The 19,803-nt window shown below is 56.2% G+C and overlaps 5 protein-coding genes across 5 annotated transcripts; 3 read left to right on the top strand and 2 right to left on the bottom strand.

Moving 5' to 3' along the window:
• Positions 1-2,316: 2,316 nt before the first annotated feature.
• On the top strand, positions 2,317-3,768 carry N657DRAFT_652055 (glycine cleavage system T protein; the record flags this gene model as incomplete). Its single annotated transcript, XM_062794255.1, has 1 exon — positions 2,317-3,768. One exon carries the CDS (start codon positions 2,317-2,319, stop codon positions 3,766-3,768), a length of 1,452 nt encoding a protein of 483 aa, XP_062652121.1.
• Positions 3,769-4,373: 605 nt separating this feature from the next.
• Positions 4,374-5,746, bottom strand: N657DRAFT_563306 (kinase-like protein; the record flags this gene model as incomplete). Its single annotated transcript, XM_062788203.1, has 2 exons — positions 4,374-4,910; positions 4,964-5,746. 2 exons carry the CDS (start codon positions 5,744-5,746, stop codon positions 4,374-4,376), a joined length of 1,320 nt encoding a protein of 439 aa, XP_062652120.1.
• A 1,143-nt stretch (positions 5,747-6,889) lies between these two features.
• On the top strand, positions 6,890-10,150 carry N657DRAFT_695516 (uncharacterized protein; the record flags this gene model as incomplete). The annotated part of the gene is made up of 4 exons (XM_062797315.1): positions 6,890-7,748; positions 7,811-8,207; positions 8,270-9,363; positions 9,406-10,150. 4 exons carry the CDS (start codon positions 6,890-6,892, stop codon positions 9,738-9,740), a joined length of 2,685 nt encoding a protein of 894 aa, XP_062652119.1. The 3' UTR covers positions 9,741-10,150.
• A 105-nt stretch (positions 10,151-10,255) lies between these two features.
• On the bottom strand, positions 10,256-12,310 carry N657DRAFT_16325 (uncharacterized protein). Its single transcript, XM_062786041.1, has 2 exons — positions 12,172-12,310; positions 10,256-12,026 (listed from the first exon to the last, which is right to left on the bottom strand). The coding sequence occupies exon 2, from the start codon at positions 11,889-11,891 to the stop codon at positions 10,341-10,343; it is 1,551 nt and encodes a 516-aa protein (XP_062652118.1). The 5' UTR covers positions 11,892-12,026; positions 12,172-12,310; the 3' UTR covers positions 10,256-10,340.
• A 3,259-nt stretch (positions 12,311-15,569) lies between these two features.
• On the top strand, positions 15,570-17,139 carry N657DRAFT_15868 (SFT2-domain-containing protein). The gene is made up of 4 exons (XM_062786007.1): positions 15,570-16,127; positions 16,372-16,495; positions 16,731-16,881; positions 16,939-17,139. Exons 1-4 carry the CDS (start codon positions 15,905-15,907, stop codon positions 17,089-17,091), a joined length of 651 nt encoding a protein of 216 aa, XP_062652117.1. The 5' UTR covers positions 15,570-15,904; the 3' UTR covers positions 17,092-17,139.
• The last annotated feature ends 2,664 nt before the right edge of the window (positions 17,140-19,803 follow it).

Raw genomic sequence — 19,803 nt, 5'->3', positions numbered from 1 at the left:
CTGCAGAGGCGGCGCGACCTGAAGCTGATCGTCACTTCTGCCACCATGAACTCGAAACGCTTCTCCGACTTCTACGGCGGCGCCCCGGAATTCACTATTCCCGGGCGCACGTTCCCCGTGGATGTCATGTTTCACCGGTCGCCAGTCGAGGACTACGTCGACCAGGCCGTACAACAGGTTCTTGCCATCCACGTGGGAAAGCCGGCTGGCGATATCCTTGTCTTTATGACAGGCCAGGAGGATATTGAGGTGACGTGTGAACTGATCCGCGAGCGACTGGACGCGCTCAACGACCCTCCGAAACTCAGCATCCTCCCCATCTACAGTCAGATGCCGGCTGATTTGCAGGCCAAGATCTTTGACCGCGCACCTCCCGGCATGCGGAAATGCATTGTCGCGACCAACATTGCCGAGACGAGTTTGACCGTTGACGGTATCATGTACGTGGTCGACGCGGGGTACTCGAAACTCAAGGTGTACAACCCCCGAATGGGCATGGATACTCTGCAGATTACGCCCATCTCGCAGGCCAACGCGTCCCAACGCTCTGGTCGTGCCGGACGAACGGGGCCCGGACAAGCGTACCGTCTCTACACGGAGAAGGCGTTCAGGGATGAGATGTACATCCAGACGATACCCGAAATTCAAAGGACGAATCTGAGCAACACTGTCTTGCTGCTCAAGTCGCTTGGGGTCAAGGACTTGCTCGATTTTGACTTCATGGACCCGCCGCCGCAGGACACGATCACGACGTCGCTCTTCGACCTGTGGGCCCTCGGGGCGCTGGACAACCTTGGTGAGCTGACGGAGCTCGGGCGCAAGATGAACGCGTTTCCCATGGACCCATCCCTGGCCAAGCTCCTGATTATGTCAGAAGAGTACGGCTGCAGCGAGGAGATGGTGACCATCGTCTCGATGCTCTCGGTTCCCAATGTCTTTTATCGGCCCAAGGAGCGGCAGGAGGAATCCGACGCGGCGCGAGAGAAGTTTTTCGTGCCCGAGTCGGACCATCTCACCTATCTGCACGTGTACACGCAGTGGAAGGCCAACGGATACAGCGACGGGTGGTGTGTCCGTCACTTTTTGCACTCCAAGTCCCTGCGGCGAGCCAAGGAAGTGCGAGACCAGCTGCTGGACATTATGAGGATGCAGAACATGGCCATGGTCAGCTGCGGCACGGACTGGGACATCATCCGCAAGTGCATCTGCTCCGGGTACTATCACCAGGCCGCCAAGGTCAAGGGCATCGGCGAGTACATCAACCTGCGCACCAGCGTCACGGTGCAGCTGCACCCGACCAGTGCGCTGTACGGGCTGGGGTTCCTGCCGGACTATGTCGTGTACCACGAGCTGATCCTGACGTCCAAGGAGTACATGTCGACGGTGACGTCGGTGGACCCTCACTGGCTGGCGGATCTGGGCGGCGTCTTCTATTCGATCAAGGAGAAGGGGTACTCGGCGAGGGAGAAGCGCATCACTGAGACCGAGTTTAACCGTAAGATGGAAATCGAGGCGCAGATGGCGGCGGACAAGAAGCGGCTTGATGACCAGCTGCAGGCGGAGGAGGAGCTCAAGCTGGTCAAGAAGACGGGGCCGGCCAAGGACAAGAAGACGGTCACCTCGGGGGCGGTGGTCAAGCCGGTCCGGAAGCGCGCCGGTAGGGGGTTTTAGTAAAGGCCAATGCAAGCGAATACCCGTTTCTTGTTGGACACTTCCTTAGACAGATATCAAAGACGGGAACCTGGGTCACCGCAGTGGTTATGACGAGCTTTCATCCGAACGCGTGATCCTCCCTACACTGGTGAGTACCCTGCGGCTCAGTCTATAAACAAATCCCCTTGCACCATTTCCGCAGGTCGGATGGCCCTTACCTTCGGAGAGGCACCCGTTGGACCCCGGAGTAAAACCACCGGGGGAGAACGCCCCCGGTGGATTCCGTAGCCGAGCACCTGCTTCTTTATTTTTTTTCTTATTATTTTCCACCCAATTTCTCATATCTTCCCTTCCATACACAACAACATGGAGCCAAGAAAGTCTTGTTAATCTTTTGCCTTCACTCGCTTTGATTCCAAGCTAGGGCCCTGCCTGGTGAATGCCGATCCACCAATGCCAAGTCGGCGCCGATCCCGGGCCGCACCCTCGGTCATTGTCGGCTACCCAACCTCGCCAACCTTGGAATCTTAACTCACCTCAACAAACTGAGAGCAGTGAACCCAACGTCATCCTCTCACTTTCATTCATTCTTAACCTTGTTTTGCACCATCCCTAAGACGCATCTACTCTTCGCTCCGCGCGATTGACATTTTAATTGGCACAATGCAATCAAGATCATCCTCGCTCGCCCGCATTCTCCGGGGCGTGACTCCGTCACATACCGCCAACCGCTACGCCGTCCGCGCGCTCACGACCTCTCTCTCTCACCCTACCGCTCGTCGCCAGCAACACTTATCCATCTCAATCCGCCAACTACCCACCCTCGCCACCACCACCACGGTCACCCAAACCCGCTATGCCTCCTCCTCCTCTTCAGAATCCCGCCTGCAGAAAACCCCCCTCTACTCGCTCCACCTCGCTCACGGTGCCAAGATGGTCCCCTTCGGCGGCTTCCACATGCCCGTGCAGTACGCCTCGCTCAGCGTCGCCCAGTCGCACCTCTTCACGCGCTCGCACGCCTCCGTCTTTGACGTAAGCCACATGGTGCAGCGCTTGTTTCGCGGCCCCGGCGCGGCACAGTTCCTTCAGAGTATCACGCCCAGCGGTGTCGAGGCGCTGGCGGAGCACAGGAGTACGCTGAGTTGTTTGCTCAAGGAGGACGGGAGCGGTGGGATTGTTGATGATACGATTATTACGAGGTTGGGTGGTGCGGGTGGGGAGATAGGGGAGGGGTTTTATGTCGTGACCAACGCGGCGTGTCAGGAGAAGGATGATGTGTATTTGGATCGGGAGGTGGCGAAGTGGAATCGGGAGATGACGGGGAAAGGCTTGGGGGTCAGGGAGGAGAGGCTGAATGGGCGGGGCTTGGTTGCGCTCCAGGGGCCTGGGGCGGAGGGGGTGCTGGCGGGGGTGTTGGCTGAGGAGGCCGGGCTGGATTTGAGGAAGCTGCTGTTTGGACAGTCGGCGTACGCGAGGCTCAAGTTGGGCGTAGCGCGGGTCAGCAGGCCCGTGCTGATCAGTCGCGGGGGGTATACCGGGGAGGATGGGTTTGAGATTTCGATCCCCGGGGACGAGGCGGTTGCAGTGACGGAGGCGTTGCTCGCAGCCGGGCCGGGGAAGGTTCAACTGGCGGGCTTGGGGGCGCGGGACAGCCTGCGTCTCGAGGCGGGCATGTGTCTGTACGGGCACGACCTCGACGAGTCAACCACGCCGGTCGAGGCCGGGCTCAGCTGGATCATCCCCAAGGAACGGCGCACGGCGGACGCTGGCTTTTACGGCGCCGACGTGATTGCCAAGCAGTTGGTGGCCAAGAGCAAGGGCGGGTCCGGTGTGGCGCGCCGCCGGGTCGGGCTGATTGTGGAGGGCGCGCCGGCGAGAGAAGGGGCCGAGATCGTTAGCCGCGCCGAGGAGGGGAAGGAGCCGGTCAAGCTGGGCGCTGTGACGAGCGGGTGCCCCAGCCCGAGCCTGGGCAAGAACATCGCCATGGGCTACGTCAAGGACGGCTTCCATAAGGCCGGGACCGAGGTGGATGTGCTTGTTCGCGGCCGGCCGAGGAAGGCAGTCGTGGCCAAGATGCCGTTCGTTCCCACCAAGTACTGGAAGGGAGAGACATGAAAAGATAAAGACAGGAGGCCGATGTCATCAGCTGTCCTACTTTGGTGCTTCAAGCAGAGAGGATTAAATGGGGATGAGGTTTTTCAACACCGCATTGGTGGAATGGCGCAAGGCATATCAGGATTTTTCTCTGGTGGAAACGGATACTTCAACGCTGGGAAAGGTCAGGGCGGTCATTAGAACAGGGGAATTGGATGGTCAAACCGGCCCTTGTATGTTGTGTGAGCGTATATTCAACATCATGATCGATCCATCAACGAGCATGTCAAGGGGATATCTCCCCGGCCGCCAGGTTGTTGAAAAGTAATTTTTTTCCCCGCCGCCTCTACCATTCCGAGAAACCCGGCTTCTCGCCCATTAACTCCAATGCCTGCTATGCTACTGCAGTGACAAGCAATACTAACTCAAAATATCTATAACCACCAAAAGGACGTATCCGAGCCCATGTTGAATGACCGCCCTTTTATCCACGCTAAATGCCCGCCATGACCCGAAGAGAAAATGCTGAACCTGAGACGCGCCATATCCGTCTTGTGTGCAAGATGCCACAACTGCTGGAAATGCTAAGCCAAAACAAATAATCTTCTCAGACGTCCATCATCACTCTATTCCTCCTCAGCCCATCGCCTCTCTCGCAGCGGCATTTCCTTTCCGGCCTTTTGCCGCTCCCCAGTTACCTCAGCCCGCCAGGCATAGTACTCTCCCAGTCTGGTCTCAGCGTATGAGGCATAATCGAAGTCGATCTCGGAGATCTCTGCTTGGATGAGAGCCCAGATGCCCCAGTAGAAACCGGGCAGGCCCCGGAAGTGGTCTACTTCCTCGAGCAGCTTCTCAACCTCGGCATCTTTGTTCACCGCGGCAGCGCCTGGCCGCTTGTTTCCCATGAATCCAAAGTATGCGGTGATGTACTCGGCGATAAACTCGCGCCGCTGTGCGCGCGTCGGGAGGACGCTGAAGTCGCAGTCGAAACCGCCCCACTCGGCGAAGTGGTTCGCAATGTCAAATGCGGCAGGCGACGGCGTCGCATATTCGTAATCGATGAAGGTAACTGTGGGCTCGGGTGATTTGTCGCCATTGGCGACCTGGGATTTGGGCAGCACGATGACGTTTCCGCTAAGAAGGTCGCAGTGTGCAAAGACGAGCTGGAGAAGACGTCAGCATGCTCTCGGTGGCCTGGAGCATCAGGACAACTTACCGCGTTTGCACCTAGGCCCGGCCGCTGGCTTAGCTCAGAAATGAGAGTCTTCAATTCTCGCTGCAGTGAAGCCTGCCGGGCCCTTTGCACGTCGGTCTCGGTCGGCAGCGCAAAGATCCACTTTTGGATAACGGTCCAGATGTTCGGTGGCGGCTTTCCCGGCGCGACGCCGTCAATCGCCAGCTGGAACTCGGCATCGCCCAGGTGGCTGTCGAGTGCCGGGAGCGCAGCCCCATCCACCTTGGAGCTCTTGCGGCTGTGTCCGGTTCGCCCAGAGATGCAGGGGACGGCGGCATGCCACTCGGCCAGACGACGGGCCACGGCCTTGTAAATGGCGGGCTTGCGCAGATCCTCCGGTTGGGTGACGTTGCCCTGGATGAAGCGGTACATCATGCCATTCTCGAAGCGCGCAAGGAGCTCGGGGGCCAGGCCGTGCCTCATGAGCAGTTCATGGTTCTGGGTCTCGCGGTGTCGGTCTATGATCAAATCAGTGCCGTTGCCGTAAGCGCGCAGCAGTATGGCCTCCTTGTCCACGTCGTCCTTGGACAGTCCGGGGCGCTTGTTGACCGCCTTCAACAAGGTGTTCGTGATGCCGTCGGTGAAGCGAACGAACTCGACTTTCGAGCCGGGTTCCTTCCATTCTGGCCGGATGGATAGCACGAGGCGAAGTGCCGATTCCACCGAGTTGCTACTGTCGTAGGAGAGGGAAATATAGCGGATGCGATGGCTCTCTCCGTTCAGTTCGCCGTTGCCTTGAATTCCATTTTCGCGGCCGACAGCCATGGTAGGGGCCCACAGGAAGGCTCAGAGAGGCGGTATCGAGATATCGGTTTTCACGGGCGTATCGCAAGACAATGCTGGTATTCAGAACGACTGGTACACTATATTCCCAGAAAAGAGAGCAAACTGGTCGAGGAAGTTAGAGAAAGCGGTGGAGCGAGTTCGGATGCACGAGGACGGAGATGGCTGGAATGCTGCTCAGCCGTTGCGGAAACGTAAAATGCGAGGCACGATGAAACGATCGAATGAGCGAACAAAAGGACAGGACGGCGTCGCTTGCGCAAGGCTTGCGTGGACTGGCCGAGGGGGTGTCGCTGTTTCGTGTTTTGAAGTGTCGCTCACACGATCAGTTGCCCTCCGAGTCTGGTCTCTTTTTGACCAGAGCCTGAGCGGAACCCTCGTGGCATTGATGCCCCTGTCGACTGGTTCCAGGGTTTCCTGTCATGCGCTTGTGATAATGGAGAAGCGTCATCGAAACTTTGTCCCCTAGGGTTACAGAATCTTGGGAAAATCACAAGAATCATGAATTGAAATCACGGCATTGAAATTTCCGAATTTACAGCCATATTCAATACGGCAGGCGGTACAGCTCAGGGTAAGGAATATGTACATTGCTTTCCCTTTCTGCTACCCTAGTTAAGTCTTTATGTATTCCCCTAATGCTAGCTTACCCTTCGATTTGCCAGTAACCCTAGCTTCGACCCATGTTTCCATTTCGCCAACCCATTTCAAGGGAGTCATGAATGAATTTTATTTTTTTGAAGTGTGCTGAAATTTCGCAATTTGTAAATTTCAATCCGTAACGCTACTGTCCCCTCAACTGCCCCTCTTTGGTCGAGCTCGAATACAAGGGCACTATACGGTACTGGAACACTACACATTACGGTACCGGGAGTGAGCCCTTGTCATCGGTGTCGCTTGATGCACGGTGATTTGATTGATCATTGATTTGAACTGCACCCGAACTGCTTGCAGCACCCGTGACACATAACAGCCGATTGTTGCCGCGACCTCATGCCTGGCTTTGCCGACAGGTCTCTTGGGTGATTTTCGAGGTTTGGTGTGTATTCCATGCACACGGTCGGTACACCGAGGCGGATGCAAATGGTCATGTCGCCTGTAGGGTGAAGCACCCATTTAGCAGGCATGGCACTTCCCGTCCTTCCAAGCTCGGACAACTTCTTGGGCGTCGCTCTCGTCATAAACCGCTCGCGCGAGGGCCCGAGATTCGTCTTCCACTACCCACCCTTATTGCTCCCGACAGAGAACGCCGGGAGGAATGCCGACGGGGGAGACGACGTCGACGAGGACGACGACATCCTGCTCGGCCGCCCCTCGCGCGAGGCCCGCTTAGAGGGTGCCTCTTCGTCCGCTGTGCTTGCCGCCGAGCTGGCCCAGTGGAACCATGACGACCATCTCATCACTGAGAGTGGCACCCAGATCGTCCCCTGGGAGCATGTGGCTGGCTTCCCGACCAAGGACCTCGCAAACCTCCTGACGCCAGCCAAGGCTTACCACAAGAGGCTCTTTCAGGTGTCCCTGGACCCGATATATTGCGTGTCCTACCCGATCTACGTGCCTGACAACGGCGTGTGGCGGAAGAAGAAGACGAAGAACGCGCAAAAGCAGCGCCAGCCGCAGCGAGAATTCCGGGTGGCCAAGAAAGAGGACGAAGACCCGCTGCCGATCGACCCCGGAGGATCGGCCAGGAGTGCCGGTGAGAAGGGTCTAAGCGATGCGGAGGGCATCGAGGTGAGGGACATGTTGGAGCCAATGACCAAACCGGCCGACGAGGCCGAAGACAAGAAGAGCTCCATGACCATGTTCAACTTAGTCTTCTTTCTGAAACCCAAGAAGCACGAGGTCAGGGCCCTCGTCGACGTCATGTTTACCCACATAATCAGAAAGATCAACAAGGCCTACAAGTACTGCCAGCAACGGAGTGACTTTGTTTGGAAGGAGTCGAAGCGAATTCTGGCCCTCAAGGAAAAGGGCCGCGAGGACAGTAGGTGACACCATTTGCCCCGGCTGCCCAGGTAGCCGACCGACTGACGAGGCCTGCCATAGAGAGCAAGATGAGCGTTCTGTGGGACGAGATACTGTCTGCCTCCTCCTTGGCGGCATCCATGCAGGACATCTACGAGGCCGTCTCCCAGAACAGGATCGCTGCGCTACAGCTGGACACGATCGAGGGCGCTGTTACGCATTCCGTCCAGATCCCAGTCCCGTTCCACGTGTCCGACCTCCCGCAAGATGGTGAACAAGGCCAGCCGGGTCTTTGGCTGACCACAGCGAACTCGCTCATGGCCGAGGAGGCGGCCGAGACGCCGGGCTTTCTGGACAGGAACTTTGCTCTGCTGCTCATGATGGACGAAAAGAGGGTCACGGCCGAGTTGCAGAGTGACCCTGACGAGACGACGCTTGCTATGATAGAGTTTGTGCGCCATTGCAAGCCGACGCTCTCGTAAGTGCCCTTCACCTCAAACCTAGGCTCCGCTGCAGCGGCTAACACGCGCACGCCCACAGCTTCTATCAAGTTTGCCAGCAGTCGAGCAATATCCTCATCCCGGCCCAGGTGCGCAAGTTTGCCCAGCACTTCATCTTCTGGCGTCGCGCCATCGCCATCCCGCCCCTACACGCCAGGGACATGTACATCGTGAGCCCCAACTGCGACCTGAGTAAGCTGCCACAAGCAGCCGCTAGGTGGGCGCGCCAATTTCCCCTCTCCCCGAGCTTGCCCAATTTCCTCGCCGAGCTTAGCGTTGCCCCGCGGCCCTACAAGCTCCACTGTCCCAGCAAGGCTCACCGGCCCGTCTACATGGCCATGCTGGCTTGGCTGATGCGTGGTGGCTGGGTCACGCAGTTGTGTACCTTTGCCTACGTTGTGGTCTGGCCCGAGATCATCTACGAGGTGGAGCACGCCCTCGAGGCTGAGGAGATCACCCGCGAAAAACACCCCCAAAGCATGGGTCACGAACCGGGCAGTGTTTCCAGCGAGGATGCCGCCACCCTCAGCGCGGCGACAGGCCCTGGCCTAGCAGCCCTAGGCGACACCGCCGTGGCCGCTTTCGGCGCAGGCTTCCTCCCCCTCACTCAATCCACGACCAGCCTCCGCGATCTGTCACTTTCCCACTCCTCCCTCATCCCTTCATACAGCGGCGCCTCCCAGCCCACCTCACCCATCTCCACCCGAAACCACACCAGCACCACCAAGAACAACAACCACCCCCCTTCTCCACCACCACACACCCTACCCCCATCCCACCGGTACCACCACCACCAGCAGCACCACCATCATCACCATCATCACAACGACCCCGACCCGGAGGAGCCGACACGAACACCAGCCGAACAAGCCGCCGAACAAGCCCGCCTAGCCCGCATAGCCGACAAGGCCGCGCGCGAGCTAGCCGAGCGGGCGACAGCCCACGCACGCAAGGCGCCGCCCCAACCGACAGCCCACCCCAGCGTGAACCACGCGCGCCACCTGGACGGCATCGCGCCGCACGTTATTCTCGACGCCAACAAGGCGACGGGCAAAGAGAGTTTGTATCTGAGCGCCATTGGGAAGCGATTTCGCGGGCTCGTTATTGAAAGAGAGAGAGGAGGAGGAGGAAATGGTGGTGATGTGAATAAGAATGCTACTGCGCAACCGGGGCCAGGAGGACAACAACAACAACATCATCCAGGGCAGGGGCAGGGTGGGAATACGAAGAACAACAACAACATCAACAATAACAACAACAACAACAATGGTAATAGGGATACTAGGGGTCATCGGGATGGGGTTGGCGGTGATGGTGGTGGGATAGGAGGGGTACGCGACTGGGGGGAATGGGAGGAGCGGGTGGCCAACGCGTGGCCCGTGTTCTGCAAGTACTTCAACGGGCGGTCGGCGCTGGAGCGCATCGCGCTGCAGGAGGACATGAAGCGCAAGGACGTGTGGAACTTGCTGACGGCCATGAGCGAGTATCTACTTTGCGTTCGTCACTGGTAGAGAACAGGGGGCCTGCGCTCTTGTAACGTACTTGGGTTGGATTGCCAGCGTACAGCGGGATGAACGCCAGACAAGGAGATAGCCTCACAGTGACTCGGACATACGACCACAATAGAGCACAGATGGTAATGAAGCGTATTGGTGTGTGAAAGGGGGTATTATCATGAATCCCGTGTGAATCGTGTCTCGCCGCCAGTGTAAGCGAAAAAACAAAAAGCATGAAATGCTAATAAATAGGTAATAAGAGAGCCCCATGAACCAAAAGGGGCCATTCCTGTGCCACATTCTCCAGGTATCATCCATAAGTAAGCAAGGAGCAGCTAGAAAGTCAGCAAGAATAAATGGAAACGCGAAAACTGATGTCCCGAAAACCGAAGCCCAGTATATCTGTTCCCGGCTGTTGACCCCAGTCCACCCCGCTGCGCCGTGACCTGACCGCGCCCGAATGACCTTGACATGCAGAATAACCCCGAATTACTGCAGCTCAGATGTAGATGCAAACCCAGAGACCGGTGCTATGAAAGGGGTCCGGAGAGGGAGTAGATAGGACAAGAGGGAAGAAGAAGAGATGTCCCTGACGCCATCGGATGGACGAAGCCCCTAATCCTCGTCCATGCCGTACTCGTCCGCCTCATTGAACACGTCGACGTCGTCGTCGAAGCGGACCAAATCACCATGATCTAGGCTCAATGGTTCAGCGCCGTCGTCAGGGCTAAGGGAGCCATGATCCATTCCGTTACCGTTGCCATTGAGAGGCTCGCCCTTGTAGTCGGTGTGGTGCGGCACTCGAAGGCCGGAACCCGCAGTGCGCGAGTACGAAAAAGATTTTGGCTGTCCCGTCGCCTCGTCGATCCGGTTGATGGCGTCCAAGAGCTCACTTTGCATCCGCCTTTCGTCGTCCGTAATCTCGAAAGGCAACTGGCCGCCCCGCTCATACAGAGCGTTGACAAGCTCTTCTTGCTGCTGTAGCTTGACTTTAAGCATCCACATCAGATCCCGTGTCCAGCTCACGGCACCGTTAAGTATGTCGCCCTTGTTGGGCCCCTTGTCCTTCTCCTCCACTGGCAAACCTGTTGTGATGTTGCCTGTGCTTCCGCCCGCAGCCCGTCGGGCACCTGGACCGGCAAGAGCCGAGGTTGCTTGCGAAGGCGCTCCGATGCCAGAAAGTGTTGGCGATAACGGCGTGCCGTTTTGGATCGCCTTCTTGATCTTCTCGTCCTCGAGACGATGCAATGGCACAAGCTTGCTGAGATCTTGGATGCGCTCATTGATGTTGTCGCGCCTACGGCGCTCAACAAGGTTGTGTGACTCACGCCGGCGCTTTCGCCTCGCTTCCTGAGATGTCGCAGCAGAGGACGGTGTGCCGAGCTTGGCAGGCATCGAAACGCCACCTTTCAAGATCATATCGTTGATTTGGTTGCTTTGGAGGCCTGCCTGGAGGGGTGACGAAAAGCCCGAGCCAGGGAATGATGACATGCTGTTGGGCGTCTGAATCCACTGTCCAGAGTGCGATTTCTCGTGATGTGGGCCGGTTGTCCTGATCGGTAAGCCCGAGTCGGCATTTACCGACAGCCCAACCATGGCCGCAGTCTTGGGAGTAAGAGAGCCTCTGGTGCTCGATGGCTTGCGTTGCATGTTCCCGGCAAGGTGCGCACGAGCCTGTGCCTGGGCGTTGAGAAAGTTCGGATCGGGCGCGTTGTCGTTCAGATCCGAAGCGGCAAGGGGAGAGCCCGCGTACGATAGCGGCGACTTGAGGCCGCCCAAAGAATGTGCGTGCTGAATCTGTTGGTAGCGCCCAAAGTTGGACGCGAACGGGCTTTGGATGGGATCGCCATCTGGTGTGCTGGAATACCCGTTCAGGGCGCGCTGATCCATCGGCAGCCCGTGATGTGACCCGTAAACCCCATGGGAATAACTGATGTTCATGTCACCCATGCTGTTATCAAAATCCTGCATGCCGGTGTCTATTGAGCCGTTTAGCCCGTCACGAAGCTCATCGTCTCCAAACAACGCCGAGCCACTCGAGAAAGTGTTGGACGAATTGGCGGGGTTGAAGCCGTGCTGAAAAGATGGCTGATAGTTGCCTGCCATGGCCAGATCGTTTGGGTCGATGGCACCATGGCCGTTCATCGAAAATCCATGCTGTGCCATCTTCCTGGTCTCTGATTCAGAGGGTTATCAATGTGCGCGTGTGGTCGAAGTCTGCATATACTGGCGCAGCGTTGTTTAATACCAATGCAGAAGGCGAAAACGGAATGTTCGGTTTAATATATAGCAGGTGGTCTCCTGGAGAGTAAAGATGGATGTCAGCTTGCGTAGTACAGAGACCGCCGCCGTCGGTGTTACTCAGTAACTGCCGAAGCAGGCCGGGAAAGTGTCCGGCCAGCGGGAAGCGGTGAGATGCTGAGCGCCGACTGCGTGGCGCACGTACCTAAATGCAAATTGTCTTGTGTTCCGCCGGTGTCGGACTGCTCGCCATCAGGCACGGAAGAAAAAGCTGGTGAAGCGATCGATCGAGTGCAGAGCGTTGAGGCGGAGCGATATCGCAGATCGGAGATTCGGTGTCGAAGGCGGAATCGGTCGCGGTCCGAAGACAGTGAGCGCTGAAGAGAGGGCGGTTTGCAGGTCGACAAGGGCCCCGGCAAGGTCTTTCGCTGTGCTTGGCAGGATGCACGATGACGATTGCTGAAGGCAGCTTGTGTTTATGTGTCCGATGCGACAGGTCGAGCGTTCGGGTGGGCGACTTGTGTGAGGAGTCAACGTTGCGGACGAGTGTGGGAGAGTCGAGACTTGAGACTGTGTGAAAAGTGGGGAGGCCTGGGCTTAACAACGCGCTCGGCTAACCTGCTTGAGAAGTGGCTTCTTCAGATCGCACCTGTTGCCAGCGAGCCAGGTCGCAACAAGGGGCTCCCCACAAAGCAGCCAGGAGAAACCCGGACTAGAAAATGAAAAAGCCTTTCTTCTCTTTGGTCCGCCGGCTCCAACCGAGAGATGACCAGCAGCAGGCGTGTCTGAGACTGCCAATGAAGTTGGAGAAGAGGTCAAAGTCGATCTCGGGGCACACAAACGTGCACCGGGAATGGCTCGGATTCAAAAGCTCTCGAATGGGGGAAAGAGTGAGGCGACCAAGATACGGTAACAGTGAATGCAACCTGGAATTCCGCTTGGTGAATGGAATGGGCGGGGAAAGAAGGCGATTGCGGGGGAAGAGATGGGGGTTTTCTGGTGGGGTTCCCCTAATTATGTAGAGCCGGTACCTCGTAAGATCGCGGGCTTTGACCGGGTGGAACGGCGAGGTCTTGAGGTTAGGACGAACGTGGAGGTTCAATACAAGTAAATTGCAAAGGTCAACAAACGCCACCTGTGACTCGTGGAGCACAGAAAAGAGTTGGGATGAAGAGAGCCAAAGGCAAGGCGCCAAGCACACGCGCGCGGTGTGGAGGGTAAGATGGGAATATAAGGTACTTCCACTCCGTATCGAGGACGGGAAATGCGGAACGGCGGCTGGGGCTGAGTAGAACCTCGCTTTTCTCGGAGTGCCTACTTTGGAGAGGCAGGAAATGGTGTGTGACTGTGAGAATGGGGGAAACGGAGCGAGGGTATGCTTCTGGTCTGGATTTATGAGCGCTCAACACAAAGGATTTGACTTATCTCATCCCCTCTTTTTCTTGGAACTGAGATGTACCTTGTGCTTTCCTCGGCGATGATATTCAGGGCTCCAGTATGCCGTAAGATGCGGCAAGGTTTCAAGGTGCCCCTCCTTCCCAAGATGGCCGTGATTCGGCTTGTGCCGCTGATTGGGTTGGCTGAGTACCGGACGGCAACAGTTTGGGCTTCGATGTGACACTGTCACTTCACACGGTCCTGGCTCTTATTGTTGCTCCTGGAGCGCGAACAACTCCACGTTTTGATGGAAAGTGATGATGGGAGATCTTGCTCTGCTCAAATGCTTCGCGGAGATCAAGGTCCATCGGTATCCAAGCTGGGAGAAGAAGAGGCTAACGTGTCGCCCCTCTGTGTGTTGGATGCACCAAGTGGAGTTAGTTAAATTGTCAAGACTGCTTTGCTAACAAGTTGAACTGGGCAGTTGTGTTTATGTTGACCTCGAAGTCATTCCAGAGATGGCAGATGCAAGGCCAATGTTGTTCTGAAGCGATATGGCGTGTTCAGGTTTCGGGTTGGCTCCCAAGAGTGGGTTGAATAGATGATGCCTTGTGAGTGAGGGCGCCAAAGCGAGAGTTCCAACTCAAGAATCGAGAAAGGCTACGGCGAGCCACGATTTGCGCGTGAAAAAGGTAATAGAACGAGACTATCAACATTTCCGGCATGCTGCATGCATGTGGCGACGGTGAGGATGTTATATATTGCGAGCTTCTCTCACCACATCGCCGACCCACCGTACACCGTGTCTTGGATCGAACCAAGTCGCCTGACATTTGGACAAGCCCAGCCAGAAAATGGTGTGCTGAGAAATGGAGACATGGCCCGCATAAAGGCATTATTGCAAATGACTCTTTCTCCCATGGTGCATTAGCTTTCCCACCTTGCTCCCGTGGGCTTCACCGAAACTTGGCCGAAGATATGGGCGTGCTCAATCAGCCCAGCCACCAGTGTGACTCGCAACTGAGACATCAAGGCACACCAAACAGAGAAGAGCAGCCATCCTGCACACTAGCCTGGGCAGGCAATACGGAAGTGGTGTTTGGAGATATACAAGTTCGGAGTTACCAAGAAATGCCGGACGGAGGTGAGCTGCCACACCCCAGACCAACGGACTGACGGCGGTGCTTCGTCCTGCCACAGGCTGCAGCAGCAATGCCGACATCGAGCTCCACCGCACATGCAGAGAGGGATCGGCCCGTGTGATACACAAAACATGGCTCGCTCGTCGATTGCCGGGTATAGGTATGTCCGGGTCTGGAGACTTGTAGCCCTGGAGATGTAAGTGGCCGCCATCCACCACAAATATTGTCCAACAGTTCCGGGCTAGCTGATCGATAGCCTCAAGCACCTAGCCCACCTGGGCACTTTACCCTTCAAGACATGGTTTAGGTGATATGGGCCACTGAAGGTTTCCATTCTCCATTCCCACTGCCTGGAGATCCGGCCTCCACACCGATGCGGTCGAGGAGTGCGGCCGCTGTGGCAATGTCCAGGGATTTTGCTTTCCCCCCGGATTCGCCCTGCTGTCCGTGATCAACCGAGAGAGAACCTGGAAGGCATTCCGCATCTCGTGGCATCCGTCCATCGGGGGTGTGGTCAAGTGAGTCTCCACGTGCTGATACGGACCCCTTAGTTCCAGAGGAGCGCGAAAATAAGCCTTCAGAAAGTAGAAGTAACTTAAGAATCAGAATATGGTGAAAATAGACAACCCTCCAAGACTGGATGACACCCTCCACAGGTGGTCCGTGACCACCTGCTGTGGCTAGCTTGATCAGAAGGGCCAATCACCTGTGCAGGATCGGCGAAGTGGGTGCTCTCCCGAGCCTCCATCTGCAGGGATCAGGAGCGTTTCCTCCAGGGTTGCGCAAGCCGTGAACCGCAGCCAACATTCGTTGCCTCCATTTCCAGCGAAGGCACCGACCGCAAACGACGCTCGACATTACCGAGAATTCCACCGTTACAGCACCATCCGCGATCTCGCGTTTGTCACATATATCCACGTTGAGCCAGCTGTTGAAACCCACCGCGATAGAGAAACCAGGAAACCGCTTGCAACAAGCCTTGGAACGAAATAAACACACCTCCACTCCTCCCGCAACATCCGAATCATCTGAGCACGCTCCGGCACATCCTCGTTCCCACTTGTACGTGAGCTCGCCGCCTGACTTTGTGCCCGTTGATGGGTGTCAAACAACCGACTACACCTCCCACCATTCCCGGTCGTGTACTACGCCGGTCGCTCCAACCTCTGTCCTTGTCTACGTCATTCCGAGCTCGCTCTGCCTCGTCCTTGCTCACACACCAAACCAGGCAGGCCTCTAGTGTCGGTCACCGGGACCTCGTCAGCCTTGCCGGACTTTCGCATTTGCTTCCACCTGCAAAGTCCCCGATCGAGTTGCCCGACGCCCGGAACGCGCCCCCCATTCAAGAGCTTTGCTGAACCTTCTCAAGATTTGGATCGAGGGCCAAATAGGGCAAAGGTAACGGCGCTTAGGTGGACCATGGCTTCAGCATCCTTTCGAGATTCACTCAACTCGCTCGGCTGGTCGCGCCGCAATGAGGATCTCCCGGTGAACACATCGCGACAAGGCGGCTTCCTGTCCTCGCTGCAATCTTTCAACCCTTTCGGCAATCGTGGCTATGTCCAACTTCCGACGACCGAGGGCCCAGGTGCCCCCTTACCGGCGCCGAGCCGCCGCGAAGAGGAGGACGCGTGGTTTGCCTGTGAGTCAAGCGCGTTTCGATGCTGCCTCCCCCACGCCCCCTTGCCCTGTTTCTGGCGTCCCTTCCAAGATTTCCTGTTGCCCCTGCAGGCCGCCCCACGGATGCAGGACATGTGCCGGCTCTGCATGGCCATGTCTTGGGTCGCCCCGTGGCTGCATATGTCTTTGTGCCTCTATCATTATCAATTTGATATCCCGCGCCGGATGGCTTGATCCGTCATCAAGGACTAACTTAGGTAACATAGTGAGTCGGTGGGATCGCCTGCTCATTTTTGGCGCCTGCAATCTCGGGGCCCTTGCCTGCTTCGTCATCTGCTTCGCCCTCTTCCCGGCCATCGCGCTCGGCAGACCGCGCAAGCTCGTCGTTCTGTAAGTTGCTCCTCTAAGAGTTTATTCCTACACTGCCACGGCGTCCTATTGGATACTGCCACGGGTAATCCACCCGAGAGCTCTGTTCTCTCGGATTCAACTGATTCGGTTGCCGGGCCTTCTGTTACTGGGAGTTCGGTGAATACGAGTTACCGAAGCTGTCTTCAGGTGGCGGCATCAAGCTTCCTATGTGAACCAGGTTAGGTTGCCACTAGGCTTACTCGCCTCTCCACAGATGGACACTCGGCTCAATACTGTTCTTGTCGTCCTTTGCCGCCATCATGGGTCCATGGGCTTACGTCCAACACCTCGCCTCTACGCCAAGGCTGCCTTTTACAGCTGCCTACTTTGGGTCTCTCGGGCTGACGCTGTACTTTTCCATCGGCGTAAGTCAGGCCTGCCCTTAAGTTCCTATTGGCCCGCGGATGCTGATGTTCTTCTAGCTTCAAAGCACGATTCTCACACTGTTTGCGGGCCTCATCCAACTTGCGTCCCTCATATGGTATCTGGTGAGCTATTTCCCTATGGGTTCGAGCGGGCTGCGCCTTGTAAGCACTTTTGGCGCCCGCAGGGCAGCAGCCTGGATGACTAGTTGAAGAAAGTGTATGAGCTGTGGCACGTGGTTTCCGAAGCCGGTGCCGAGTATTTCTCTTGCCAACATTATACTGTACATTCTGTAAGAACACATCGTTTCAGCACGCGAACTGTGAAACTTCCTGGCGGAGGAGAGCGTTTCTGTTTGCAAAGCTGTTGCCTCCTAGTATGGCATTGCCTGCGGTGTTTCCGGCGCGGCTGGTTTCTCGCATTGTGATCAATCTTGTCATCACGGCAGAAGGAAATGCCCGATCACTTTGAAAGAAGACGAAGGGCATACCCCCGACGACTTCAATATCGTACTTCAAACCGGGGCTTTTAGCCGGCGACATCTTTGGTACGTCGGTAATTTCCAATTGTTTCAACATTCGTGGAGCTGGAAACGTTCCAGAATGTCGAGCATCCTAGCCACTCAAAGACACAGGCTGTGGCGCTCAAGTACGTAGGGTAGGGTAGGGCAGGGCATGGCATTGGAGATGTCAAGAGCGGCTTACCCAGCCTGGAGTTCCAGCTTGCTCAGGAGCCTACAACGGCTAGCCACCCGAAAGACTGCCCCGGCTCAAACGGAACCAATATGGGAACCCCTTCCGCCCGAGGCAACTCCCATGCCTCCGTCACAAACGCCTCCGTCACCGACGCCTCCGTCATACGATTAATAAAGTAAATGAGGTCGCTTCTTTGCTAACATTGTCTGGCAGACAAGTTCAAAGTCCATCTGGCATACTGAGAGGTGTTTGGGACATCGTAGTGGACTCCTAGAAATACTGGCAGTCCGCATAGTTAAACGACGAAATGGAAGCATTTAGACTGCCCAATTGCAAGTACGGTACGAACTCAGGCAAGGTAAGGTACCGGTAAGGTATCAATATCGCCTCGTAAGGTAAGTTACCATAGACAGGACCTCGGGTCGGCGCTGCGGGCGGGCATTTCCGATCGCCCGCTTACATGCGCTGACCGATCCGGTAAGATGCATCACACTGCAGAAGAACATCGATGCATCATCGTCCCAAGAAAGGGCCAAGCGTTGCAGGCAGGGTTGATGCGGCCTCATCTACGATATATGGTGCTCAATGAGGGGTTTCATACGCCGGGTCATCATCCATCTTCCACACGCACCGTTGCCGTAGATTCGAGGCATTCCATTGGAGTCGGCACAACATCGGGGATCGCATTTGGACCATAACATAGATAACCCCAGATCTCAAAATATTCCGAAACAGGGATGGAGATCAAGGCCGGGGACCGACCTGTCTCTTAACTTTGTCGGGTATGCTAAGGTAGGTATGTAAGAGAATTAGGGCGGTTGTGACCTCTGCAGACTCGGAACGTCGACAGAGGAGCGAGGATAATAGCGGGGTTCCTGTCCGCTCACACCTGGGGTCACTCCGTAGTTACCGTCCATCAAGTAAGACCCCAGATTTTGCCAGGAGAATGCTACCAGACGGAAATTCGCTGAATTTCTGCTACGGTGTGTCAAGGTCCGCATTGCCTAGGCAGTGAGGCCAATGCAACAATGGCGGAGAATCAGTTCGCCTGCAAATGAGGATGGGCCCAGTGCTGCGAACGCAAACAGTAGTGATCCAGCATATCATGTGCTACAGTTAGCGAGTGAGCGAAAACGACAACTGTGAAAGCAGGAGTTTGGCAATCCATTGAAGCCTTAGGTTGCTTTTTTGACATTGAAAGTAACAGCTTGTTGACCCGGAGGCAGGTACTGAACAAGTCAGCGATACTCCCGGTGGCAGGTGGGAGTTTCCACAGCTGTTGTGTTGTCATGTTCACAAGCTGAACGAATGCAGGTTCAGCATCGGGGCTCTCTGGGAGGAGGTCAGTAAACTCACGTCAACAGCTTGAACATCAAAGAAATTCGGCGTGACATCCGACCCGAACCATAAGCTCTTCCTCTTCCTCACGGCGACTCGGTGGCACTCGGACCTTGAATCTCCTCTCATTCCCTTCCTTCATGTTGCCCACTGCAATCAATTGCACCTCAATGCGGAATGGTAGGTGACCATAAGGTACTGTACATATTCGCGCACACCCCACACTTCTCTCAGTCAGTCAGAGTCGGGTCTTCCCCTCCGTCCAGAACCAGCACTGGCACCGCTCGGGGCAACGCTGTTAAATGTTTTTAACGTTAGGTACCGGGCTCTAACGTTAACTCCACCATTTTTTTTTTTTTTTTTCGCAGCGTCCGACTGAGAAAAATTTATTCAACCCACACACAAATCTCGTCGACCCTTCCTGGAAGCACTTGTGCATATCTCGGGCACACATTTTTTTCCCTTTTTTTCCCCTCTTCCCATCCTTCACTGCCAACACCGCTTTCTGCCCTCCGTGTACCACAGACGCTCTTTCTAGAGATCGGTCGCTAGGGTGCTGTCTTCGGTTGTTCGACGACGGGAGGCTTCATTTGGGCTACTGCAGAGCGTTCTGCTGCCATTGCCAGTCGATAACTTAGTTGCACTGGTTTCTGCCCTCGCCGTTTGCCTTCCTCACCCTCCGATTTCTCAGATCTCGTCCCTTTCACGATATTGCCCGCTCGAGCCTTTGGCATACGCGCGATTCGTCGAACTCCAAGGAAACACGCCCGGACCTCGCCGGATCAAGTGGGTTCTCACCTGACTTGTCCCCCGCGATACACCGACATACCGACAGGGCTTGCTCTGGTTGCAGATAGGTTATTTGTCCAGTTGATAGTACCGACCGATCCA

This window comes from Parathielavia appendiculata, assembly GCF_033297405.1.
Source record: "Parathielavia appendiculata strain CBS 731.68 unplaced genomic scaffold N657scaffold_1, whole genome shotgun sequence".
Lineage (NCBI taxonomy): Eukaryota > Fungi > Ascomycota > Sordariomycetes > Sordariales > Chaetomiaceae > Parathielavia > Parathielavia appendiculata.
The sequence above is the reverse complement of the archived record's forward strand: the minus strand, read 5'-3'. Positions and strand labels throughout refer to the sequence as shown.

Excerpts from the sequence above, each read along its gene's own strand:
- N657DRAFT_15868 (XM_062786007.1), top strand. The coding sequence starts at position 15,905 with ATGGCTTCAGCATCCTTTCGAGATTCACTCAACTCGCTCGGCTGGTCG. Across the intron at positions 16,128-16,371 it reads GGAGGACGCGTGGTTTGCCT|TGAGTCGGTGGGATCGCCTG; the intron begins GTGAGTCAAGCG and ends TAGGTAACATAG. Across the intron at positions 16,882-16,938 it reads CGCTGTACTTTTCCATCGGC|CTTCAAAGCACGATTCTCAC; the intron begins GTAAGTCAGGCC and ends ATGTTCTTCTAG.
- N657DRAFT_16325 (XM_062786041.1), bottom strand. The coding sequence starts at position 11,891 with ATGGCACAGCATGGATTTTCGATGAACGGCCATGGTGCCATCGACCCA.